The sequence below is a fragment of the Sorex fumeus genome, unplaced genomic scaffold (genome assembly GCF_029834395.1).
Source record: "Sorex fumeus unplaced genomic scaffold, SorFum_2.1 ptg000064l, whole genome shotgun sequence".
Lineage (NCBI taxonomy): Eukaryota > Metazoa > Chordata > Mammalia > Eulipotyphla > Soricidae > Sorex > Sorex fumeus.
In genome coordinates this window covers 2,211,967-2,239,498 of record NW_026606121.1, presented here as the reverse complement: position 1 = coordinate 2,239,498, position 27,532 = coordinate 2,211,967, and the positions used below count along the sequence as shown (strand labels likewise).

At 41.6% G+C, this 27,532-nt stretch overlaps 1 protein-coding gene across 1 annotated transcript in view; it reads right to left on the bottom strand.

Moving 5' to 3' along the window:
* The window catches only part of BAIAP2L1 (BAR/IMD domain containing adaptor protein 2 like 1), an 80,060-nt gene that overhangs the window by 29,666 nt on the left and 22,862 nt on the right, over positions 1-27,532 (bottom strand). The window contains exons 2-3 of the mRNA XM_056128511.1: positions 17,441-17,516; positions 12,160-12,246 (exon numbers count right to left, since the gene is read on the bottom strand). Of these exons, the coding sequence (XP_055984486.1) occupies positions 12,160-12,246; positions 17,441-17,516 (163 nt within the window). The remainder of the gene's footprint in view (positions 1-12,159; positions 12,247-17,440; positions 17,517-27,532) is intronic.

Sequence of the window (27,532 nt, the reverse complement as noted above, 5' to 3'; positions counted from 1 at the left end):
TAGGAACCCCCAAATTATAAAGAAATAAGTTAATTCATTATGATGGGCTACCTCTGGCTCTGTAGTTAGGAGTGAACGCTGGCAGTGCTCCAGGGGCGAGTTGGAGCACCAGGAACTGAACCCAGTTCTGCCATGCAGGGCAAGCACCAAAAACCTAGGACTCTCTTTTGGCTCTGTTTATCAGTATTTTAAAAGTACGTGACCTGTAAACATTTAATCAGTAACAAAAGAAAGCCTAATTCCCTAGGATTCCTGGTGGTGAGGAGATGAACTCTGCCCGCCCTGCAGACCCAGAGCTCAATGGGTGGGCTAAGCATATGTTTTGGATGCAGGACTCACATTTGATCCCCAGCACAGCATGTGGCCTCCCAAGCACTTCCAGGAGTAGCCCCTGTGCTCCCTGTGTATGGCTCAAAAAAACGAAATAAATAAAACCTGTTGTGTGTCCAATTTAAGAAACTGGTACAAACAATTTAATAAACCATTGAAAATAATATGACAGCTGACTAAAATAGAACAAAATAACAGTCAAAATGTAAGGTGCACTGTAAAGACCTCAAAGCAAACCCATAAACTCCCTGAAGAAAGTCTCTTGTTATTTGTTGAGAAATGAATGAGAACTTTATTTTTCTGTGCTCCAAAAGATGAAAAAAACTGGTTCAAGGTTTCTTCTAAATATTTTTGCCAAAAAGTGGTCCTCTGACCACTTCTGTTTTCTCTTCCTGAAAAATACCTTTTCAACATTTTCTAAGTTTTAAAAAGTAAATATTGGTTGATTTAGAGACAAAACTCAAAGTTGTACACAAATTTCCACTTCCTCTTTTCAGTTTTCAGTGAGTGCTGTTCCCTGAGTCACACTATGTACATGTGATAAAGATTTGTGTGTATTACCGCAGGCACACACCCTGACAACCTGAGTCACATGAATTATTATTTAGGACTTATTATTTAACAATTAAACATAGTGGATTAAAATATGCTCCCTGCCCAGCCATGGCTACAGCGCCCCGGTGTTGGCTCCAGGTATGTTTGTTCCTCCGAGGAGGCAACCTGTGCACACACTTGAGATTCTTAAGCCGCTGTGGGAGTTTAGGGTCACATTGTTAACGTCCGGTAAACCAGCACTCAGAGCAGGTGGCAAGGAAGTGTTCTTTCTTTGGAGAAAGGATATCCAATCTCTCACATGATTACTCAGTCCTCACCTTGGTGCCGCTGTATGACACGAAAGGTCATCTACTGGCAAGGCAAGGGCCTGTGGAGGGCCAGGCTTCTCTGCTGCAGCCCATCCTTCCGGGCCTGAAAGCCACCAGAAGCAATACGTGAACAAGAAGGCATAGCCAAGAGTCGATTTTATTTGCAAGGAACTGTGGCCAACCCCTGGCTCTAGTTTGCGCATCCCTGCAATGACGGTACAACTGAAAAAGGTGATACTTTAGCAAAGAGGATTCGGAAGAGACTTCAAAAGATACACAGATTATTGTGATTGGACATATTTATCACTAAAATGACAAGAATATGGTAAAGGTAAGGTAAAGGCCCTCCCGTTGATCGTCGATTTGCTCGAGCAGGCCCAGTAACGTCTCCATTGGAGACTTTGTTGTTACTGTGTCTGGCATATCAAATACTCTCGGTAGCTTGCCGGGCTCTCCGAGAGGGGCGGAGGAATCAAACTCGGGTCGGCCATGTTGGCCGCGTGTAAGGCAAACGCCCTACCCGCTGTGCTATCGCTCCATTCTCTTAAATCTGTTTCTCTATCACTTCCAACAGAGGTGAAAAAAAGCAGTGACACATTTTCTGAATTCTATCTGTAATAGGAGAATAGAGTATTTGGAAAGAATCTTTTATTTTCAAAATAAAAGGATCAGGAAATGCCTTTTTGGGAGGAAGGATATGTGGTAGATTCATAGAAAATTAGAACATGCTGTTATTTTTGAGTTTCAGATAATATGAATAATTTCCATATTGTGTGTGTTTACATTAAAGTGTTTTCCATAAGTTTGAATCACTTACCCTGAAAAAAACTGCAGATTGCCTTTGTACATATGCATGCAGCAGAGAATAAAGAGGCTTTTGAAATGTCAAACACTGTCATAAGTCATACACTGCATCAGATATTTTTATTTTCTAAAAAGTGAACTCCAGTTTTAAATCAGAGACCTTGAGCCACTATGTGGAAGATCTCCTTTACATTTTTAGTAATTTTTAGTGACAATATTTTTACATCCTCCAAATGTGATCCCAACATGGAAGAGAACATAAAAAATAACAAAAAGATCCTTGGAGCAAGAACCTTTCATAAGGAGGAAGAGACACAAACAGTTCCAGCTGGGTAAGACCCTTAAGAACTTCAAATAGGGGAACTACTTGCATGGATGACAGAACAGCATGTAAACAAAATGTTAATCAAAAGTTAGTTTGCAGACTCAAAAACAGAAAGACAAAAACTCCCTTAAAAATGGCAAAGAATCAGAATAGAGAAATCTCTTTATAGATATTTCTCAAAGAGACACGATTGCCAAAAAACCATGAAAAAACACTCTGTACCATAGTCACAAGAGAAATATAAATCCAAACTGAGACACTATTTCACTCAAAAAGTAACAAATGTTGCTGAAGATATGGAGAAATTGGAACCCTCATATGCTGCAGGTGGGAATGTCAAATGGTACAGGCACTTTGAAAACAGCCTGGCAATTTCTCAAAAAGTTTAATTTGAGTTACCATTTGATCCAGCAATTTCACTTCTAAGTGCATCCCCAAGAGAAAGTAAAGTGCACTTCCACAGGAAATCTGTACATAAATGCTCACAGCAGCATTATTTTCAATATACAAATGGCCATCAACTGACAAATGGATAAGTGCGTAACATATCTCTATATGGAATATTACTCCTCCATGAAAATAAAGTATTGATATATTCTACAGTTTGCTACATGCTATAGTGGGAATGAAACTTGAAATAATACTATTATAGAAGCTAGTACAAAAATTGCATATTGTATGGCTCCATTCATATGAAATATACAGTATAACCAATTCTGTAGCAAGAAACTATATTTATGGTTGGATATGGCTTAAGTTAGGGTGAATGGGTAGTAACTTCTAATGGTCATGGGAGGTTTCTGGGGAGTAATAAAAAATATACTATAGGTAACTGGTAACCTCACAATTTAATGAGGTAGTAAAAATCACTTAGCTATGCACTTTTTATTTTTTTTTTATTTTTGGGTCACACCTGGTGATGCACAGGGGTTACTCCTGGCTCATGCACTCAGGATTGTTCCTGGCAGTGCTAGGGGGATCATATGGGATGTTGGGAATTGAACCCGGGTCAGCTGCATGCAAGACAAACACTCTACCCGTTATGCTATTGCTCCAGCCCCAGCTATGCACTTTAAAATAATTATTTACTTATAGCAAAAATCAATAATTAAGATATGAAAAAATGTAAAGACCATTTATCATAGGACCGAATCACAATAACCATCTAAGAATGCATACATAAAAACATGCAAGACTTCTCCAATAAAATACAAAGTAGTGCTGGCAGAAAGATGTTCCAAATAAATAAAAGCATATAACATCTTTGTGAATTAACACTCAGTATTGTCAAAATGTCAACTAAATCCATCTTAATGGATTCACTATAATCCTACTTAAAATCTTGATTTTTTTAGTAAAAAAAAAAAAGATACCATTATAAAAAATAAAAAAGAACAAAAAAAATCCAACTTTGAATCTATAAACTATGAAAATATAAAAATCCTGACAATAGCTAAGGTCATTTCAAATGATGAGATCTACTTATGCTGCTTGATATTTATCTACTGTTAGAAGTCAAGAATCATCACAGTAATTGCCCTGGAGCCACAATGGTGTAGGAGAGTAAACAGAGGAGGAGGAAGCTTGTCACATTATTGCCTTCTTGTCTCCTAATGATAAAATCATGTAATATGTTACAAAAATGGTAACTGAAAAAGAAAGTGCAACAATGAAATGAAAAATGGTAATAAATGTGAATAGAGTTCTAGAAAAAAGAGCTGTCCAAGTGGAAGGTCCACACTGGCAGAGAACTTAGTAACAGCTCAAAGGTACCAAGGTACTTTGAAATAAAAAGGATGAAGGTATTTCAGAAAAAGAGGTGAGCTGAAGAACTTTACAGGAAAGAACTCTCAAGGCACTTCACAACAGTGAAGTCACAAAGGACAAGAGGTGAGAAGCGAATTTAACTGAGTAGTAGGACAATTTGGGCTGGAGCGATAGCACAGCGGGTAGGGCGTTTGCCTTGCACACAGCCAAAATGGCGACCTGAGTTCGATTCCTCCGCCCCTCTCGGAGAGCCCGGCAAACTACCGAGAGTATCTTGCCCGCATGGCAAAGCCTGGCAAGCTACCCATGGCGTATTCGATATGCCAAACACAGTAACAACAAAGTCTCACAATTGAAACGTTACTGGGCCCGCTGGACAGTAGGACAATTTGTGGCAGTGTATATGAATCTTAAATTGAAAGAGAAGGTGACAAGTGCTGTTGAAAATAATTCTTGGGCTGGAGTGATAGCACAGCAGGTAGGGCCTTGCATGCAGCCAACCCGGGTTCAATTCCTAGCATCCCATATGGTCCCCTGAACATCTCCAGGAGTAATTCCTGAGTGCAGAGCCATGAGTAACCCTAGTATTGCTGGGTGTGACCCCCAAAAAAAGCAAAAAAAAAAAAACCCTCTCACAAATAACTTTAGTGTTTCAAATGTTAAATCACTGTGAACGAAATGAATCTTTGTTCTGAGAAAACCCTGGCTACTGGGGTCTTGACAAAGCCCTGTGAATTCCCCATAAAAGACCAGCCCACTTGCTGCCCAGGGCTGGACTACATACACCTGTCCCTAGACTTCTCTCCCCAGACCTGAGCTGTCCTAGGGGCGACAATCTTATGTGGCCTGTCATTCATTCAGCACTTAATGACTACATAAATATTAATTTCACTGTTTTCTGCTTTCCTGCTACTTTTTTCTTTTTGGGTCACACCCAGCGATGCTCAGGGGTTACTCCTGGCTCTGCACTCAGGAATTACTCCTGGCGGTGCTCAGGGGACCATATGGGATGCCGGGGATTGAACTGCGTGCAAGGCAAACATCCTACCCACTGTACTATCGCTCCGGCCCCCATCAGGCTACATTTATGACTGCCATTTGGGGTGTCTTTGATGTTGCTCCCAAACACTACCTTAAGTCCTGAGATAATCAGTTTTCTCCATTGATTAGATGGCTCTGCATGGTTTAAAAATTTTTATAGTCCTGAAAAATGAGACCATGATTTAAAATTAGAGTTAGGGCCAGAGACTAACTGAACAGGCTGAGCTTGTATTTTGCACAGGTTCAACCACCAGCACTCCATGGTTCCCCAAGCACCCTTGGTATTGGTATTGGCCCCTGAGCACAGAACTGGGAGTAACACAAAGGACTTCCAGGTGTGATCCTTTTTTTTTTTCTTAAACTGTCACTGTCCTCCCGTTGTTCATCAATTTGTTTGAGCAGGTCCAGTAATGTTTCCATCGTGAGACTTGCTGTTACTGTGTTTGGCATATCGAATATATCACAGGTAGCTTGCCAGGCTTTGCCATGCGGGCGAGATACTCTTGGTAGCTTGTCGGGCTCTCAAAGAGGGGCGGAGGATAGAACCAGGCTTGGCCAGGCCGGCTGCACGCAAGGCAAACGCCCTACCGTTGTGCTATGGGTTATCCTGGGTTTGTTTTTCTTCTTCTGGCTTACTTCACTCAATTTATCTTCCAGTTCCAACCATGTTGTAGCAAATTGCATGATTTCACTGTTCCTTGCAACTACATAGCATTCCATTGTGTATATATACCCCATCTTCATAATCCACTCACCTGTTGTTGGACACCTAGGTTGATTCCATATCTTAGCTATTGTACTGAGTGCAGCAATGAATAACAATGTGCATATGCCCTTTCGAGGGAGAGTTTTTATGTCCCAAGGATAGATACCCACAAGTAGAATTGCTGGGTCATACAGCAGTTCAGTTCTAAATTTACTGAGAACTCTCCATCCTGTTTTCTATAGGAGTTGTACTAGACATAATTACCACCAACAGAGGATGAGAGTTCCTTTTTCACAACATCCCCACCAACACAGATTGTTCCTACTATTTTTGATATGTGCCATTCTCACCGGTATGAGATGGTATCTCATTGTCATCTTGATTTGGATTTCCGATAAGTGATGCTGAGCATTTTTTAAATGCTGAGCATTTTTTCGCGTGCCTACTGGCCATCTGCCTGTCCCTGTCTCCTTCGGAGAAGTGTCTATTTATTTCCTCTTCCATTTGTTAATAGTTTGTTGTTGTTGTTGTTGATCTTTGTGAGTAATTTATATATCCTGGATATCAAACCTCTATCTGATGTGTTGAATGCAATTTTTTTTTCTATTTAGTTAGCTGTCTTTTAGTTTTAGCCCATGTTTACTTTGCTCTGCAGAAGCTCTTAACTTTATGTAGTCCTATTTATTTTTGATTTTGTTGCCTTTGCCAGTGGTATCAGGTCATGGAAGGCACCATCAAGGCCCAAATTTTGAAGTGTTCTGCCTGTATTTTACCCAATGTACTTTGTTGTTTCTGGTCAGATTTCAAGGTCTTTGATCCATTTTGAATTGACTTTTGTGTGAGATGTAAGATGAATCCAGCTTTAGATTCTTACATTAAGTTATCCAACTTTCCCAGCACCATTTGTTCAAGAAGCTATCTTTACTCCATTTCATATTCTTAGCTTCTTTATTGAAAATTAACTACCCATATATATGGTTTTTTTCAAAATAGGATATTGAATTCTGACCCACTGATCAGAGGGTCAATCTTTATTCCAGTACCATGTAGTTTTGATCACTATAGCTTTACAGTTCCAAATTAGGTTATGAAATACCTTCCAACTTCTTATTTTTTCAGTATGTTTTTCGCTATTTGTGGTATTTTCTGATTTCATACAAACTTTATTATTGATATTTCTGGGAGAATGTAATCTGAATCTGGATGGGGAATCACTGTCACTGTCACTGTCCTCCCATTGTTCATCAATTTGCTCGAGTGGGCCCAGTAACGTCTCCATTTTGAGACTTGTTGTTACTGTGTCTGGCATATTGAATACGTCACGGGTAGCTTGCCAGGCTTTGCCGTGCGGGCGAGATACTCTCGGTAGCTTGCTGGGCTCTCCGAGAGGGACGGAGGAGTCAAACCCGGCTCTGCCAGGCTGAATGAGCGCAAGGCAAACGCCCTACCGCTGTGCCATCATTCCAGCAGGATGGGGAATACATTGAATTTATATAGTAGCTTAGGTAAGATAGCAATTTTAATAATATTGATTTTCCCAATCCATGAGCATGGGATATTTTTCCACTTCCTGAGGACTTCCTTTATTTCTCTCTCTCTCTCTCTTTTTTTTTTTTTTGCTTTTTGGGTCACACCCAGCGATGCACAGGGGTTACTCCTGGCTTTGCACTCGGGAATTACCCCTGGCAGTGCTCAGGAGACCATATGGGATGCTGGGAATCGAACCCAGGTCAGCTGCATGCAAGGCAAATGCCTTATCCACTATGCTATTGCTCCAGGCCCTCTTTGATATCTTTCTTAAGTGATTTAAAGTTATTGTGGTATAGATCTCCCAAGTCTATTGTTAAGCTGACTCCTACATACTTGATGTCTTTGGATACAATTTTAAATGAGATAGACTTCTGGATTGTTTTCCTCTTGCTTCATTCTTTGCATATAAGAATGTGAATGATTTCTGTGTTATTGACTTTGTACTCGGCCACTTTGCTGCATTGGTTTATTGTTTCCAGGAGGTTTTTTTGTGGACTCTCTAGGGTCTTCTATGTATATTATCACTTCATCTGTAAAGAGTGACATTTTGAGTTCTTTTCCAATTTGTAACCCTTTGATTTGTTTTTCTTGTCTGACTGCTATAGCCAGGACTTCTAATACTATGTTGACTAGAAGTGGAAAGAGTGGACATGCTTACCTTGTACCTGATCTCAGAGGGAATTCTTTCAGTTTTTCACCACTATGTGTATCATCCAGTTGTAAATTTGTTATAGATGACCATTATTATCTTGAGTAAGGTGCTTCCCACCCCTATTTTGCTGGGAGTTTTTATCACAAAAGGGTGTTGAATCTTATCAAAGGCTTTCTTTGCATCAATTGGTATGATCATATGATTTTTCTCTTTTATCAATGTGGTATATTATGTTTACTGACTTGTGTATTGGATGAGGAAATATACTGTAGTAAAAGGGGATGCCTAGATCACCCTTGACAGACAGAGAAGGAAAAGAGAGACATACAATAGAAGAAATAATGTGAAATAATGGGTAAACGGGCTTCAGTTATACCAGTAATATGAGTGAGTGGTATAGCCATATATTCAAAACATAGATCCAACAGAACTGAAATCATGAGATCTAAGTGGCAACCACTGAAATTTTGTAATGTGTCAGTCAAGTTGCCAGGTGGGGTTCAGGATGGGGAGAAAACATGGGAACACTGGTGGAGGGAGGTTGACACTGGTGGAGTAATTGGTGTTGAATTATTGTATGCCTAAAATTCAACTACTGTTAATTTTGTAAATCATGGCTCTTTAACAATAATGAAAAAAAAAACTTAAAAAAAGTACGGGTTAAATGTATCACTTCAGAAATTAGAGTAAGTGTATGTTCCCCAAATATAGTATAAAAAACAAACTGAAGATGTGAATATATTTATAAAATAGGAATCAAAGATGTAAGGGGTTAGTTGAAAAATTGGTTCATAGGGCCAGAGTCATAGTACAGCAGGGAGGGCATTTGCCTTGCACGTGCTGCCCACCCAGGTTTGATCCCTGGCATGCCATATGGTTCCCCAAGCACCACCAGGAGTAATCCCTGAGTGCAGGGCTACGAGTAAACCCTGAGCACTGCTGGGTGTGACTCCCCACCCAAAAAAGTACAAAAAAGAGAGAAAAATTGGTTCATGAAGAATCAAGAAAAATTGTGTTCATACAAACTCATACTGTCTACTTTACAGAAGAAAAGAATGTCAGTGTAAAAAAAAAAAAAGGTCACATGTTTTGATTTCCTGCATATCTGTCAGTATGTGAAACACAAGAGGCATTTCTGTGGTCTTTGAAGCCTGAGTCCACAGGCCCTGCTTCATTTCATTTTCACACATCCGTAAGGGCTGCTCTCGCTCCTTGTTGGTCGAGGATGCACACTGTCAGCAGTGATCTCAGAATGCAGTTTTCCCAGCCCCTGAAGGTGCTCAGCAGCAAGCGGTCTTGCAGAGCCTGAGGGTTAGATTTGGCCTGATCTCTCTGTCTGGGTCACAAGATCCGTCCTGCACTCTGGCTGGGGAGGGGCCCCAGTAGTGCTGTTGCCACCTCCACTTACTATCCTTTCCCAGAAGTCCCACCTCCACAATCTTTGCTCCATTATGCTAGGTGACACAGCACATGGTGAGGGACCAGGACCCAAGGTAGAAGGTGATCTAGGAAAGCATTTCTCAACCCTATGTCAAGTTTACTCTAAGAAAACACTGGGTTTGTGTCCAAATTGCATACCACACAGAAAAGAAAAAAAAAACACTGTTCCTGCATCACCAAGCATGGCCCTGGAGGCCCAGGACCCAAGCAGCACTGCATTCTCAGGCCTAGCACACAACTACCAGGCAGCTGGTCAAGTATTGCCAGGTGTAGCATCTGGGCCCCTGAGCACTGCTCAGAGGCCCAAGAAAGAAGAGGCAAGATGATCAATGAGAAGATAAAGGTATTTCAGAGATAAAGTTCTGAAGGAAACACAGTTTTGAAATGATTCACAATTTTTACCTATGTAACACTGCGTCAGTTGGAATTTTTGTTTTGTTTTGGGCTACACCCAGCTGTGCTCAGATGACTCCTCACTCTGCACTCAGGGATCAATTATGCCAGGTTTCAGGGGGCCACATGTGGTGCTATGGATGGAGGTCAGTTGTGTAAGGAAAATGTCCCACCCCCAGGACTATCATTCTGGCCTCAAGACAACTCTTGTTGTTGTTGTTGTTGTTTTTGTTGTTTTGGGGCCACATTTGGTGATGCTCAGGGGTTATTCCTGGCTCTGCACTCAGGAATCACTTCTGGCAATGCTTGGGTACCATATGGGATGCTAGGGATTGAACCCGGGTCAGGCGCATGCAAGGCAAACACCCTACCCACTGTACATGGCTTCAGTCACACCCAGGATAACTCTTAATGGGATAACACTCTGTCATGGAATTGTAAGAGTAGAATATTAATTATGAGATGATAAGCGAACACGAGCAAAAGGACAATTTGAATCAAAAATTTAAAAAAACTGCAAAAGTTATTTCCATCTGAATCCATATCCACATAAAAGAAACTTCACCATTGCAACATATTTTCCTTATTGAAACTAAAATTTTAAGGCTCTGTTTATAACAACATGGTTGCCATGGAAAAAGGTTGATTCAATACTATGGACTCAGCTGAATAAAGCTAGGTGTGGAACAGAAGTCCTATTCAAACAGTGGCAAGAGCCATAAAACATTCAAAAGGCACACTGACTGACAGTGAGTCACAGCGCCATATGTTTTAATGCAAGGGCTGTTCAGTCTCCCTGGACGCCTGACACAAATAGGATGTTTCTTCTTAATTTAGTCCTATTTTTGGAACCCTGTAATCATCTCAATCATCCCCCAAAGGTTCCAAGTTTTACTGACTGATTCTGTCTCCATAACGCAGTGTATATTTTATTAAATTGATTCTGTTTAGAACAGAGTAACTCTCATTCGGATCTGGCCAGAACACGCAGAAACTGTGGCACCAAAGAACACAAGTTAGGCTTTTAAAAATATTCTGCATGTCACTGACTCTGTTAAATAGAGCAGGCCTGAACTTACTCATCACATACCGTCACTTCAGGCTTACAGTTAACCTTTTCCCCACACGTTTCCAGACTCATTAAAAGCTCTTCGAGTATAAAAGGTGTCAGAGGTTGTTAATGAACACCTAGGTCCATTTCCTCAGTCCAGTCCAACCCCAGCAGTCACCACCTCTCAAATTTGTCACTTGGCTTTTATGGGTTAGTTAAGAGCTTTCCAAGCAATCCTGAAAACACTCTAGATACTTTATATAGAAGTGGTATGATTATTTGGACCATAAAGATATGCTCCAATGTCCTGCTCTGGGGTTTGAATCCAGGGTCTCACACACGCAAGACATATGCTCTACCACTGAACCATACCCTGGGTCCCCTCTCCACTGTTTAACTGGAGACATTGCTTCCTTTTTGAAATTTATCTGGACTTGAGGGACACATCTGGAAGTGCTCAGGGGCTACTCGACTCTGGGCTCAGGAGACTGCATGTGGTGGATCAAAGTGGGGTGTGCTGCATGTAAGGCACCTTCCCCTCTATACAGTTTCTCCAGCCCCTGGACATTTTTCTTTAAATACAAGCAGACTTTGCCAATCTTTTCCTCTGGTTTTCTGAACCTTTCAAATTATGATGGATGTTTTTTGAGCCAGAAAACTTACCCTTTGAAAAATAAAACATATTCCAAGTTTTTAAAGTAGTGTTTTTGTGTGGGGCTATGAAAATCCTCGACCTTTTCCCCCTTTGGAGAGGTCTAAGCTCTAAATAGAAACCCTGCTCCCCTCGCAGCTGGCCCTGCCGAGGGTGTGGCCACTCTCCCTGTGCACAGGGGATCGATTCATACTGGCAAAACCGGAAAAATCACAACTGAGCAACTGTGAAGCAGCACCAGCCAAGTGAACAACGTAAAAGGAGTCTGACTTTCTGTTAGGTGAGTCACAGGAAACACTCGGGCCAGAGTCTGGAGGCCCAGCATGCCATGCCTGGCTCCTTCAATTAAGAATGTAGGTCAAAGCTCCTGTCTTTGGCGCTGCAGGAACCCAAGGGGAAGGGTTCCCAGGAAAAGGCCTGGCCCAGCCCCCCACTTCCGTCACATGTCACATGAACTCATCCCAGAAGTGAACAGGCTGCAGTGCTGAGCTAGACCTCCTTTCCACTCCAGATTTGGACCACTTCCTGTGCCCACAATGAGGGCTCACTCAGGGCCTAGCACCGCAATTCCAGTCAGGTTTATACAGAATGCCTGGTAAGCTCACCTAGTTCTGTTGACACAGGCGACCCAGTGGCCATCTCACCAATCTTGGCCACTCCATCGTAGTAGGCTTTTCCCGCCTGGATCATAGCTAGATAAAAGATGACACAGAGAACAATTAGATGAGAAATGGACACAGAGGTTTTCTCCCAAACTCCCTCAGTCCTTCTGGCTGCCCAGCCTGAGCTGTGGCAGGTGGAGTCTCAGAAAGCAGGTCTTGTGCTTGACAGCTGTGTTGGAGCAGGGGTGAACTGCATTTCCAGAGCTCCTCCTAACCCAGTGGAGGGCCCCAGGGCATCCCCTATTCCTTTGCAGTGGACACTGCTATCTGTCCTTTGCTGTCCTCAATTTTAGCTCCAAACAGTTATATGGGGCACTTTTGGAAAGCTCCAGGACACAGTGGCCAGGGTCCACACTGGCCAACTCATCTTGTTCATCTGCATCTGGCTGCAGAACAAGGAGCATATGATTGACATTGTGTGCTGGGGCTAGGTCAAGTTCAAGTGCCTTGGCCACAGAAGTGGGGCTTTACCAAGATTACTGCAGGTGAGTCTGAAGACATGGTGGCTGAAAAGCAGTTTCGTCCCAGTGGCTGGGAGCAAATACATTTTTGATCATGGACACACTGGTAGGCACTGCCTTCCAGAGAGCCTCACAGCTGTCCTCTAGACCCCACCCCAATAAGTCCTACTTCTTTTAAAGAGCCCTCCTCACTCTCTCTCTCTCTCTCTTCCTCCCTCCCTCCCTCTCTCTATCACAAATACACACATACACACACACTTCTTTCTAACAGATTCTGAATAGTAAATTATAAGGGCCAAAAATATTTTCCTTCCTTTTCTTTCTTTTTTTCTGGGGAGTGGGTATCTGGGAGGGGTTACCAAAGAAAAGATGACCAGCTCTGGTTCTACTTGAGTCAGAATGAATAACCTGGGATAAGTTTGTGCTCACAGTACCTCAAAGTGAGTAGTGATGAACAAAAGGAAGATGCCAACATTGTTCCTTCTTTCCCTTCTAGGGAAAGATTGGTTTGGGGGATTGGCTATGTATTTAAAAGCAAATCTTTGGACAGGTTAGACTATTTACTGTGATTTTGGAAAAATAATTTATTATAATTACTCAAAGTTGGTGCCTTCACTGGTAAGGCAACAGTTTCTCCTATACTGTTGGAGACCACAGGATTAAGCGGCTAAAAGAGTTCTCAGGAATCTCTGAGGTTTCCTTTTATTCACTGCAAAGACAACCTGAGACTTTCTGGCCACATCAGCTGCTCTGCCCTAATTTAGAATGGATTGTTTTCAAAGACATTTTAATATAAAAAGGGTGTGTGTGTGTGTGTGTGTGTGTGTGTGTGTGTGTGTGTGTGTGTGTAGAGGGAACAGTCACACAATGAAGGTAAAAGTCCAAATGAAGATTTTGTAAGTCCCCCTAGAGAGTTTTTTGAAACCAGGGATAGAACCTTGACCTCAGACATGAGGAGCATGTTGTACGCTACAACTGAGCTACATACCTGGCTCAAAAAAAATTCAAATGAAAATTATTAATGTATTTTTAGGAGCCAAAAAAATAAATCAAAGGGCTGAGTGTATGCTTTGCCTCCAGAAGTCCCAGAGTTGATCCCTAGCACTAGGCTGGTCCCCCAAGCACCATCAGGAGTGCCCTGCCAATAATGTCACTTAGTGTTTATTGTAGAGCTAAAATCATAAAGGTAATGCATTTTGTATGTGTGTGTATATATATATGTAATAAGTCTGGAGAATATAATATTCTATAATATTGAGACTAGGGCAATATTTTAATAAGACTGAGGATAACCTTAAAATACAAGTATGAAAAAGAATATATAGCCTATATAATCTAATTTATTAAATTCAATTACCTGACAATGCTAGACATGGGTCAGGAATGGCATCCCTCCCTGTCTCATGAAAGGAAGCAGAGTGGAAACCATCTGGGAAGTGACCAAGGTCAGTAGTGACTTAGACACTGTCTACCACTCTGCTAAACTACTTCACTCTCTGCCTCTAAATTCTGGTGCTTTGGGGGGCCAGAGCAATAGTACAGTGGGTAGCATGTCTGTCTTGCATACTGCCAACCCAGATTTAATCCCAGGCACCCTCAGAAGGTTCCCCCAAGCATCTCCAGGAGTGAATCCTCAGTGCAGAGTCAGAAGTAGTACTGAGCACTGGATGTGACCCACAAAACAAAACAAACAAATTCTGGTATTTATTCACTCTTTGTCTCAAATGGAACTGAGAAAGAGATGACCCCACCTAAAAACAAGGTTAGTATCCAGTAAACCGTCAAGTTAGTATATGTAATATTTTAGCATGAAGATTTTAAATTGCACGGTACTGATAAGCTACAAACCAAATAAGTGGGAGAATGGTACATGGGATTGCACAATATTTAAACAAAATTTTTGTTTTACACCCACACATTAAATTGAAGTTGTTCATTAACTTATTTTTGAATCAGTGAAAAAATTTTTTGGTTTAAACCCGAAAGCTTTGTAACTGCTCTCACAGTGATTCAATAAATAAAAATATAAAAAATGAAAGAAAAAAACATTTTTTTTTGGTGCTAGAGATTAAATTCAGGATCTCACCCATTTAAAGCTTATGTTCTACGTCTGAACTACATCCCCGACTCTCATTAATTTGATTTTATTTACTTTCAATAACTTATTTTTGAAACCAACCTCCTCATTCTAATAAGACTTTGATTATATATGAACCTGTATTAACTTAAAAAATCATATTATTTATCCATAATAAAATACTTTCATAATTTTGCCCCTTTTGTGCAAACATTGAGATTCTTCTATATCATTTTATGAATGAAACATACTGTTTCTATCTTAGTGGCTGACCAATTACTTCATTAATCTATACACTTCTATCTAGCAGTTAACCTTTTTAAGTTAAAATATGATCTCATTAGATAACTGTCACAGGGTGAAGCCCTTCCATGACCTTCCACTGACAGGCAAATTCAGAGTAGGCTCTGATAGTAATGGCATTGCAGGATCCTGCCTGCCAGGATTCCCAGCCTGTAGAGTCTCATATTATATACATTGAGGTTGGTCATGAGTTTTCCTCTGGCCAATGGGGTTATCAACCAACATAATTCCCAGAGGGACAAACGTTCTTGGAACCAGCTGCTGAAGGTAACAAGACCAGTCCCCAGCCTAGCACAGGTCCCAGCTTATCCAAGGAAGAACCCCAGGAGTCCAGAGAAATGTGCTGCCTTTGTAGGATCATGAGAAACAGTAACTATTACTGTCTAAACCACCAAGCTTAGGGCAGTTTAATATGTGGCTACAGATACCTGAAGTGGCATTCAAAGAGACAAATGATCTGACACTATTTGCCATCAACTTTTCAACAAGCTGTGTGAGAAGGTCTTGGCCTGGGCACTGTCTTTCCTGCCAAAGCCTCAGCCTCAGGGTCTGCCGGCTGCAGCTACATCTATCAGCAGCTGGTTCAGTTCCTACAGTGCCTCCTGCCTGCTCCAGTCCACCTGATCTCCCCTGCTCAAATCCTGAGGCAGGGCTTACCTCAGGCCCTTTCTTAACCCTGGGTCCCTGTACCTCCTCAACTATTCCCACCAAGAATATTACAGATTTATTTACCTTCTCAAGGCATCAACAACAATAACAACAACAACAAACAGATGGCCTACAGAAATTCTGGAAACTACTTTCAAAGTGTAGATTTTCAGGGGTGTTAAAGTGCTAAGAGCCATTGGGGAGAAGCCCCTTAACAGGAGAGCAGCTCCCTGAGTCACCTTGTAAAACTGCCTCGGAGCAGTGGCTCATGCAGAAATAAATGCCACTGCAGGTCACAGTGCCTTCCTTTCCAGGGATGCTGTGGCTAAGCAATCATCAACCTGTGCAAGGTTGCCAAGGCAAGGTCTGGGGGCTCCCTGAAGGAGAGAGTAGGGCACCAGCAGAGCCAGGGCCACTGGTACCCCTGGAGGGCCAGAGAGGAAAATCCCGGCTGGAATTTCTTGATGCTGTCAATGTCTGGCAAACAACATGAAGTTCCAGAAGAAAGTAAATAAGCATTTCCCCCGTGACCACAAGAGTGCCCAGACAATCAAGTCCGAAGTCTAATCGGCACTCTACTCCCATCCCCTCCCAGTCCTGGGGCACGTTCCAAATGTGGTGTGAGTCCAAAGTTTACTTTCAAAATATCAACAGGGAGAAGCCAAGGTGGGTATGGTGAGATAAATAACAGATACGAAAAAGATTCGCAATTTCATTTGAAGCTGCTTTTCAGCCTAAAACCACTGGTAACAAGACTGCTTCTATTACTTGTTTAGTGAACCAGGACAAGGAGAACCCAGAGAGGCTGGGAAGGCGACACCTGTTGCCCAGGGAGCACTGCTTTAACTACGTTAGGACCCAGTGACTGCTAGCACCTCAGGTTTTTAGGGTTACCGTTGCTATTGTTCTCCTTTTAGGTAGGGAAATCCATGTGGATTTCAAATAAAATCCCTCAAACTAGCCAACAACCTTGGCTCACAAAAAGCCACGGTTTAGGTTCAGTTTTGTTTTGTTTTGGTGCCATACCCAGCGATGCTCAGAGTTTACTCCTGGCTCTGCACTGAGGGATCACTCCTGGTGATGCTCAGAAGACCATATGGAATGTTGGGGATCGAACTTGGCTGGGCCCCTACAAGGCAAGTGCCCTGCCTGCTGTTCTATCTCTCCAGCCCACTGGGCTCACTTTAAATGAAGTGTTCATTTTGAAATTAAAATCTAAGTTCAGCTTTAATCTACTTATCATGTTTTAGTTCACCAAAATTTTGTTTTTAAAAGTAGGGGCTCGAGCGATAGCACAGCGGGTAGGGCGTTTGCCTTGCACGCGGCTGACCAGAGTTTGATTCCCAGCACCCCATATGGTTCCCTGAGCACTGCTAGGAGTGATTCCTAAGTGCAGAGCCAGGAATAACCCCTGTGCAACGCCGGGTGTGACCCAAAAAGCAAAAAAAAAAAAAAAAAGTATAAAACATGTTTATGTCATTGATAAAGATAATCCAAGTCAAAAAAGCATGATTTGATAATTAAAACATACCACTTACAATAACAAATTATTCAATTTACTCATTTTAAAATAACTAATGCCCTATTATTTCAAAGTTCTATAATTATAATTCTAACCAATTAAGGGATTTTAAAAATTCTTTATTAAGACTTCTAAAAATAAGCAAAACTATTTACTGAATGGATCCTAAAAGGTTCTATGCATTAAAATTTTTAAAAAAAGAAATACACTTACCAGTTACAGCTTTTTCATAATTTTTCCCCAGATTTATTAAATTTCGAAGACCAGGGTTGAATTGTTCCATGACATTCTGTCAGACAAAACAAATTAATAAAATTAGGAAACAAACCAAGTCATCTTTAGATTTTGTCAATGACTAGCCTAGGATCCCTATGTGTGCTTGGGAGTACAAAGAAAGACATGGGAGTTGATTTAGAAGCAAAGAAGCAGCCAGAGAAACAGCTCAACCAGCTGGAGTACAGGCTTTGCATGCAGGAGGTCTGCACTGAACACTCAGCACTGCATAGTTCTGAAGCTCAGAGCTGGGAGTGGCCCCAGAGCTCTATTGGGTGTGGGGGAAAAAACCCAAATAAAAACAAAAACAAAGTAAAAGCAAAATGAAAAGCACTTCCTTCTCTCCTTCCTTCCTTCCTTCCTTCCTTCCTTCCTTCCTTCCTTCCTTCCTTCCTGTTCCTCCTTTCTCCCCCTCCCTCCCTCCCTCCCTCCCTCCTCCTCCTCCTCCCTCCCTCCCTCCCTCCCTCCCTCCCTCCTTCCCTCCCTCCCTCCCTCCTTCCTTCCTTCCTTCCTTCCTTGCATATTTCTTTCCAGTGAGGCAGGGTATGGGCAAACACATAACACCAAAGTTCTCCAACCACCCCAAGGCTTCCTGTAAATGGAGCAAGAAACAGATGTGTCTATCTCTATAAAGCGCACCCAGTGGGGAATGTGGGCCCAGAGGCTGATTCTCCCTTTCAAGTTGGTTCAAGGACTTTGAGGGCTGTCATCTGAAAGTTAAGAAACTGTATAATCATAAGTTATACTGGCATTGTCCTAAATATCAATGGGACAGGAATTTCCACAGGACTTACATTTCATTTGGGAAGGCAAGAGGACAGCAAGTGGTTATTGCTAATTGCCACAGGTCAGCCTGGAACCTTCTTTCAAGGAAGTCACTGGTACTTTTGCCCCTGTCATATTAATTAAGAACTTACTATGGAGCAAACACTGGACAGATAGGAAGACAATTTCCTCATTTGGGTTTCAGGGCCCTTGCTTGAAGTACTGCTTTCTTTTCTTTCACTATTTTGCTTTTTGGGTCACACCAGGTGATATTCAGGGGGTTACTCCTGGCTCTGTGCTCAGGAATTACTCCTGGCGGTATTCGGGGGATTATATGGATGCCGGGGATTGAACCCAGGTCAGCAACATACAAAGCAAATGCCCTACCTGCTGTGCTATTGCTCTGGCCCCACTGCTTTCATTTTTTTCCCCAATTTTTGGGGGGTCATACCCGGTGATGCAGAGGGGTTACTCCTGGCTCTTGCATTCAGGAATTATTCCTGGCAATGTTCGGGGGACTATATGGGATGCTGGGAATCAAACCCTGGTCGGCCGCATGCAAAGCAAACGTCCTACCCGTTGTGCTATTGCTCCAGCCCGTTTTCATTTTTAAGTGTTGTTTCATACCACTAGTAAGTCCTGAACATGGAGTCAAATGCTCTGACCAGAGAAGGCAGGTAACTGAGAAGACTGGTGGACATTTAAAATACTCTCAGCCAAAACTCAGTGAACAGATCATTATCATTAGGCTCTGTCTCAGAACACACGGAGACTGAATATATTTGTTCCATCTATAAACAATGAGTTTTGCAAAATCAATCATTCCAAATAGACTGCTCATCTCTTTACTCTCCCTCTTAAAGTGTTTTTCTGTTTGTAGATTACCAGGTAACACAAAGAATGAAAAGCTGCCCTATCTTCAAAGGGCAGACACTTGACCCAGCCTCTTCAGGATGGTGTTTCTTCATTATAAATTAACAGAGAAAAAATAATTTCTATTTTTTAGAGATAACTCGTAATATATGGTTTCTAACATATGGCATATGATTTGTTTTTTATGTCTGATATAACAGAATGTTTCAGTTAATTTTAAAATATCAAAAGTATCTCAAAACTTAGTTAAAAACAACCTCCATTTAGGGGGCTGGAGAGATAACACAGGGGTTAAGGCATTTGTCTTAGATCCCACCAGCCCTAGATTAAATCTCTGGTACCACATACCAGAGCACCACAGGGTGTGTGGCCCTTAAATTCAAGTAAACAACTTTAAAAAAAAGTAACATTATCTCAAGATTTCTGTAGGTCACTACTTTATTTTTATCAAACAGTGATAAAAGCTTTATCAAACAACCCAAGCCTCAACCTTTCCCTACCCCTGGGCTTACTCCCAAGAGTACTTTTAACTAAACTCTTAGTCTTATAGGTACTGCCATAGTACTGACTAATAATATTGACTAATAATCTTGATTTCTCAATTGTAGAGAAAAACAACTGGATCTCATAGATAAAGACTTTGCTTAGTGTTCTCAGAACCAAAAAATAACCTACCAAGTTATACTAAATAGAAATGTTCTCTCTTTGGATAGTGGGGAGGGGGACTGCTGAAAAATTAATAGTGTTTCTTATTACTCTGGAAATATTGGTCACAAAAGTACAAGAACATTTCTTTTCTTGGTGTAGTCTTTTGACTTTTTCATGAAAATCCTCTCATTTCTCCCCTTACCCCACTTTAATTTATTTATGTATATGTATCTTAAGAAGCCCATCAATGGCAACTGAAACCTCATGGGAAGGGGGGCGTTCCCGGCTAGTTCTTCACGCCCTACCGAGGTCACGAGTTGCCCCCCATGAGCAGCTCTCCGGCACGGCCATGGCTCCAGAGCCACAGAAACCAATCTCATAACTATCTGACTCTCGGCAGAAATACTTCCAGGCTTAATAAATAAAAAACCAGAAATCCAAAATCGTGCGGCCACTGTTGCGGCCGCACAACATCATTTGGTTCTTGTAACCAGCTGTAGAAAACAAATTATTTCACAATGCCTTTTCAGCAGGTCTAATTTTGGAATGTAAACTCTAATAATGCATCTTTTGTCAAAACAATTAATCTAATCAAAGTAGATAGAGTGTTAACTACTTTACCATCTGCCTCACAGGCATTGGGAGGGTTGGGGGTGTATACTGGAGTTCTTGTTGGTAAAAAATAAGTACTGGTGAAGGGAAATGTGTTTGATGATTGCATGACTGAGACTTAAACCTGAAAGCTTTGTAACTTTTCCCACAGTGATTCAATAAAAAAAAAATAATAAAAAATTTTTTTAAAAAGCCCATCAATATAAATTTTCAAATGCATAAAGTCGCCAGCTAATCCGCCATTCCTTTTTACTCAACACTTCCTCCAAGGACTCTCTGTCCTGCTCAGGCTTGCCTGACTGTCCTTGCCATGTGGCTGCCCTGGCCTGTCCCTTTTTAGTCCGCCATAATACCGCTCTTTCGAGGCGGCCTTCAAATCTTCCTCTTGCTTCATTTCTCTTTACTGGAGATCGCCCTCCAAAGAACAGCCAATGATTTGAGTGGCAAGTTTTCAATCCTTATGTGTCTAAAATCATCTTTGACTTGACAGGTATTCTAGGTCTAAAGCAATTTTCCAGCAGACTTTTTAATGTACAAGATCCACATCAGTTGAATTCTGGGGGGAGTCAAGTCCAAGCCGGCTATGCTTCAGCTCAGCCCTATGGTGCTACTTCACCCAGCAGTGCTGTGGCTGCAGAGCCACCCTAAGCACTCCACAGGCCCACAAAGGCAGACCCAGGGGTGCCACGGAGTCAGCGTGCAGTTCTGGAGAGTGGACCCAGGGTCTGTGTTCCACCATCAGAGACATAGACTAGGCCTTGCCAACCTTAGACCTTTTAAGTTGTTGCTCCAATATCCTATTTTGTTATTGAGAAATTAGCTGGCCATCATTTCTTCTTTTGCCTCTTTTTATTCCCTGTTTATTTCTGAAAGATTTCTCTTTACCCTTGTGTTTTCTAAAACTAACAAAGTCTCCAATGGAGACGTTACTAGGCCTGCTCGAGCAAAATCGACGAACAACGGGAGGGCCTTTACCTTTACCTTTACATAATGAATCTATCTTAGTAAATTTTTTTTCCCATGTTATACTGGGCACCCAATAGAGCCTATCCATACAGAAAATTATGTCCCTGGGCCAGGGAGATATCTCAAAGGGGGCTGGAGCACATGCCCCCAGCACAAAAATGAAAGCAGCCCAAAAACCAAAAAGAAAAAAATAAAGACCCTTATTAGTTTTTTAGATCTGAAAAATGCTCCTATTTTCTCTCTTCAGCCCCAACTCTGATGAGGCTTTTACACATCCTTGATTAATTATCTATTCATCTTACTGTTTTTTTTCTCCATTTTTTCACTTTTGGTCATTACTTCTGATAGATACCCTCAACTTGACATTCCTCATCTTGTGCATTTTTAAAATTTCTGTTTGGTGTCCTATTTTCTTCTTCTTCTTTTTAAATGTAGGAGTACTGCTATTTATTCAGCCACTGATTAAGATAATTGAAGCAGGCATGAACTCCACATTACTTTAAAATAAAATATTTTTTCATTGAATATCCGTGAAACAGACCATTACAAAGATGTTTATAATTTCAGTCATACAATGATCCAGCATGCATCCCTCCACCAGTGTTCATTTTCCACCACCAATGTCCTGTTTCCCTCCTACAATCCACAACACCCCACCCCCACCCCCAGTCTTCATCTATGGGAGGCCCTTTCCTTCTTACTCTCTCCTTTTTCTTTTGCTCATTATGGTTTGCAATACAGGTACTAAGAGGTCATTGAGTTTGCTCCGAGTCTTCAGTATTTTTATTGGTATGGTAAGGCTGGAGTAGCTTTTTAACTGGGTGGCAATTTTGGGGTGTATATGTTACTGCCAAGATTTCTGGAAGTACAGAGAGGTGGGGGAAGGTAGCCCATCCTGATCCCAAAAAAGCCTGGAGATTACAGTCACAAAACCAACATACCCGAATTCTCAGCAGATTATGTCTCAGTGAGGATCATCCTGAGATGGTAGAGTCAGGCTGGGGGTATGGTGGCAATTTTGGATTGTAGATGCAAGTGGCTGCCAGGGGCTTTGCTTGGGTGGACACTAGGCCAACCTGTCCCCCTCCGATTTACCCCATTCTGTTCAGCCATGTGTGGGTCTGAGATTAAGTGTAGCTTTTGGTCTCTTTCAAGATTTATTTATGGGTCTCTGAAGCAAGACCAAAAGAAGAGTGGTGCTGGAGGTGGTTCTTGGGGGTGACTGTCAGTACTTCCAGGAGTATTGAGAAGTAGGAGGAGGTAGCCCATCCCGACTCTGAGAAAGCCTAGAGATTTCAGTCACAAAACTCACAAAACCGAATTTTCAGCAGCCTCTGCCCTTCTCGGAGAGCCCGGCAAGCTACCAAGAGTATCTCGCCCGCACAGCAAAGGCTGGCAAGCTATCCGTGAAGTACTCAATATGCCAAACACAGTAACAACAGGTCTCAAAATGGAGACATTACTGGGCCTGCTCGAGCAAATCGATGAAAAACGGGAGGACAGTGACAGTGACAGATGTCTTGGTGAAGTTCATCCTGAGATGGTGGAGTCAGGTCGGGGCGGGGGGGAGGGGAGTATGATGGCAATTTTGGATTGTGGTAGCAAGCGGCTGCCAGGGCCTCTGCCTGGGTGGCACCAGGCTGACCCACCCCCCTCTGATTTACCTTTACCTAGGTCTGTTCAGCCATGCATAGGTCCAAGATTTACTGTGGCTTTTTTTTTTTCTTTTTGGGTCACACCCAGCAATGCACAAGGATTACTCCTGGCTTTGCACTCAGGAATTACTCCTGGTTGTGCTCAGAAAACCATATGGGATGTTGGGAATCAAACTCGAATCGGTTGTGTGCAAGGCAAACACCCTACCCGTTATACTATCGCTCCAGCCGCCTTACTTTGGCTCTTGATCTCTTTCAAGACTTATTTTTGGGTCTCTGAAATAAGATCGATAAATGAGCTTCTATAGATGAGCTGGAGGTGGTTTGTGGGCATGGCTCCCAAATACCTATCCTTTGGCCACTTAATTTCTTGGGAAACTTGGTCCCAAGTTGTTACGGTCCAGCTGAAGGAACAGGCACAATTTGTGGGTATCAGGAAGCCTGAAGCACCAACAGGCTGCTAATGCACTTGCCCCATGGTGTCTTATTTTCAATTTGCACTTTTTTGCAAAACCCGGTAGTTTTCAGGGATCACTCGTAACAGGGTTCAAGGGACCATATGGAGTGCCAGGGGATGAAGCAAGGCAAGTACCCTATCCATTGTACTATTGCTTTGGTCCCTTAATTTGCATTCTTTTCAATGTTTTGCTTATGTCTCTTTAAAAGACACCTATTCTGATTTATTAGCTACAGGATCATGAATAAGTTGTAGTGTTTTGGTGTGTTTTCTTCCAACTCCTGTATTATTTCTGCTTGTTTGATATTTCTGTCTTTTCCTCAGACCCTGGTGATCCCATCAAGGATTCAAGGATCCATCCTATCAGCTGGCCTCTAGGAGTCAGTTTCTCAGCTGCTGGCTGGAAGCTTGTGGAGTAGGAACACAGCCTGGTTGTGCCTGAGACAGCAAGTCAGCTGCAGTAAAGCTGCCCACCCAGCGGCAACGTGGGGTTACTAGGTTTCTCTAGAGACCTTTCAGGCTGGAGTACTGGTGGTTTGAGTATAAAAGAGAATCTGGCAGTCCAACAACCTCGAGAAACTCCTATTTCTGTCCTCAGTGTCCTCTCAAGTCCCCACCCTTTACAGGGCTTGCTCCCCAGTCTGTAGTTGGGATGAGTGGCTCGTTCAGCTCATTACTCCTCTCAGCAGGTTGGGTTTTTGTTTTGTTTTGATTTTGGGCCACTCCCAGCAGTGCTTAGGGCTTACTCCTGGCAAGCACCTTACCCATCTGTACTACAAGTATACTTTCACAAGTAGACTTTCCCCAAAGAGAACATATTTCCCAAAGATAAACACAGCACAACTGTGTTCCCCAAGAGAACACAGCACATTTCCTGGCCCTGGAAACTGGTGATATCGAACAAACTGTAAGTCTTAATTTATCTCTTAATAATAATAATTATTATTATTATTAAGAGATAGTAGTTTCGTATCTCTCGTTTGGTGTGTATGTCTACAAATTTTTATCACTTGCACAGATCTGTATAATCATCACCATAATTACAAATTAACACAGAGATTTCCTTCATATACCACATTTTTTTATCAATCCTAACTCATAAAAACTACAGTCCTCAATCATTATAATTCTGTCACTGTGAGATTGTTATATAAAAGGAAACATTCTGTATGTGAACTCTGATATTGCCTTTTTTGTTTACCATAATACCCTTAGAACCATCCAAGTTGTTAGAGATTGTTGAATATATCATAGTTTATTTCTTAAATCTATTTGTTCCTTGTATTCTGTGATGTGGATGGATCATTATCAATTTACTCAGTGAAAAACATTTGGATTCCTTTCAGTTTGGGGAAATTACAAATAAAACTGATATGATCAAACATGTAGAAGTGTTTGTGTGAATATAAGTGTTTATATCTCCAGGATAACACCTGAGAGTTCAACTGCTATCTCATATGGCAAATGAATGTTTGGCACTCTTTACAACAAAGTGCCAAACTATGTTCAAGAGTAGCTGGACCATTTTATATTCTCATAAGCAAGGTACCAAGTTTCAATACTTAAAAAAATAGTAACATCATTAGAAGTGGTTACTTTCTAAAAAAAAAATAAAATTCTTTCTAAAATATTGTAATAATCTTATGAGAATGAGTCTGGATGGTAAATATAAAAATGGATATAGAATAAACTGTTTACCTATAGCACACAGTACAGATAGCAACTTAAATCTACGGTCTTAAAATCATTCTTCAGGGGCAAGAGTGATTACAGAAGGCAGAGCTCTTTCCTTGCACATGGCCAACAAGAGTTCGATCATGCACCCCATATGGTTCCTTGATTCCTGAGCAAAGAGCCAGGGGTAAGTCCTTAGCATCGCTGGCTATAGTTCCCCCAACACCAGAAAAGTTATTCTTCAATTTATCCAAATAAGAGGAAATGTAATTTTATTTCTTAATATAATTGTGAAAACATTTATACAGAAGTATTAAAATATTTAACAAGAACTTCTAAATTCAAATATTCAAATATGTCAAAAGTTTAAGACAAGATTACAATCAGTCTCACAGAAAAAAATGAGTTTTTAAGCTTGATAGTTCAATGTATAAACTTTAATTCTTTACTATTTAAATTAAACTATAGAAATCTCCCCCTTCGAAAATCTGGCTCTTTCAGCAATGGAAAATCCATTTCTAGACTGACTTTTGGCCAGTTAATCTAGTTATTTTAGCTGAAGTACATGTATTTTTAAACCCAGGGACAAAAAAAGCAGGGCTTTCTTTGTATTTCTCAATCTGTAAAAATTTTATAATAGCAGTGGATATCCTGGTGAATTGGACGGGTTCCACATTTGGGGATAGGGAGGCAATTGGGTCAAAGTTGATGTTATATCAAGATTTAAGACCAGAATTGTTCATGAAACCTAAAACTTGAAACCACAAGTAGTAATGAAAATTTCACTTAAATTTATGTTGAGGGGCTGGAGCAATAGTACAGCGGGTAGGGCATTTGCCTTGCACGTGGCCAACCAGGGTTCAATTCCCAGCTTCCCAAATGGTTCCCCGAGCACTGCCAGGAGTAATTCCTGAGTGCAGAGCCAGAAATAACCCCTGAGCATCACTGGGTGTGACCCAAAAAGACAAAAGAAAAAAAGTTATGTGAACACTAAAAGTAAAAAGATACTAAATATATAAAAAGAAAGAAATTTTTTATAATTTATAAGATTAACAGACCAAGAAGCATCATTCTTTTATAACCAGTTACAATTACAAAAGCTTGTAAGGTATACTAGTTACTGCCTAGCAGCAAGCATAATTCACCAATTCAACCAGAATGAGTTTTATTTTCACTTAGGAAAAATATGGGAGGCAGAGTAACAGTATAGCAGGTAGGGTGCTTGCCTTGCATGTGGCTGACCAGGGTTATATCTTTTGGTATCCCATATGGTCCCCTGAGCCCTGCCAGGAGTGATCCCTAAGCACAGAAACAGGAGTAAGTTCTGAGTACCACCAAGTGTGACTGTAAAACAGGAAGGAAGGAAGGAAGGAAGGAAGGAAGGAAGGAAGGAAGGAAGGGAGGGAGGGAGGGAGGGAGGGAGGGAGGGAGGGAGGGAGGGAAAGGAAAGGAAAGGAAGAAAGAGAGAAAGAGGGGGGAGGGAGGGAAGAATATGAATACAGTTATGAGTAAACAATAAATTCTAAGCTAAAATAAAATGACTGACAGTGCCACTAATTACCTGTGTGGAATCTCCTACAAAGAGGGGTTGGTCCTACCACATGATGCCAGCTAGCAGCACAGATGTGGAAGTTACAGTGTCAAGAAATAGGCAACCAAGAACTATAGGCACATCCTACCAGATTTCTGCCTCGTCTAGAGCTCCTCTAGGTAGTAACTTTAAAATAAATTATACAGTACTTTATCCCATTTTAAACTTCCTATTTACATTTTTCTCTCATTTTTGAAAAATGACTAACTTTAACAATACAGAACTGTGGACTATGAAGCATAAACAGACACACTCATGACAGGCCAGTTAAACTGAGTAGACTTGACATATCAATCTTGACATATCAAGAATTGGCTTTTTCGGCCTCACATGCTGGGGGAAAAGGCAGCTCAAATAGAGAAGGGACCACCAGTAAATTCACTCAGGATGGGAGATGCCAGACTGAAAGTAGACTATAGACGGAACATGATGGCCACTTAGTGACTCTATTGCAAACCAACACCCAAAAGGAGAGAGAGAGAGAGAGAGAGAGAGAGAGAGAGAGAGAGAGAGAGAGAGAGAGAGAGAGAGAGAGCGCAAAAGGGAATGCCCTGCCACAGAGCTGCGGTGGGGTGGAGGGGACAGGGTGGGGGTGGTGGCAGAGATGCTGGGACCATTGGTGGAGGGATGGGTACTTTATCATTGTATAACTGAAATGCAAACATGAAAGTTTGCAAGTCTGTAACTGTACCCCATGGTAATTCACTAATAAAAAACTAGCACTGTAGCACTGTCTTCCCATTGTTCATCGATTTGCTCGAGCGGGCTCAGTAACGTCTCCACTGTGACAC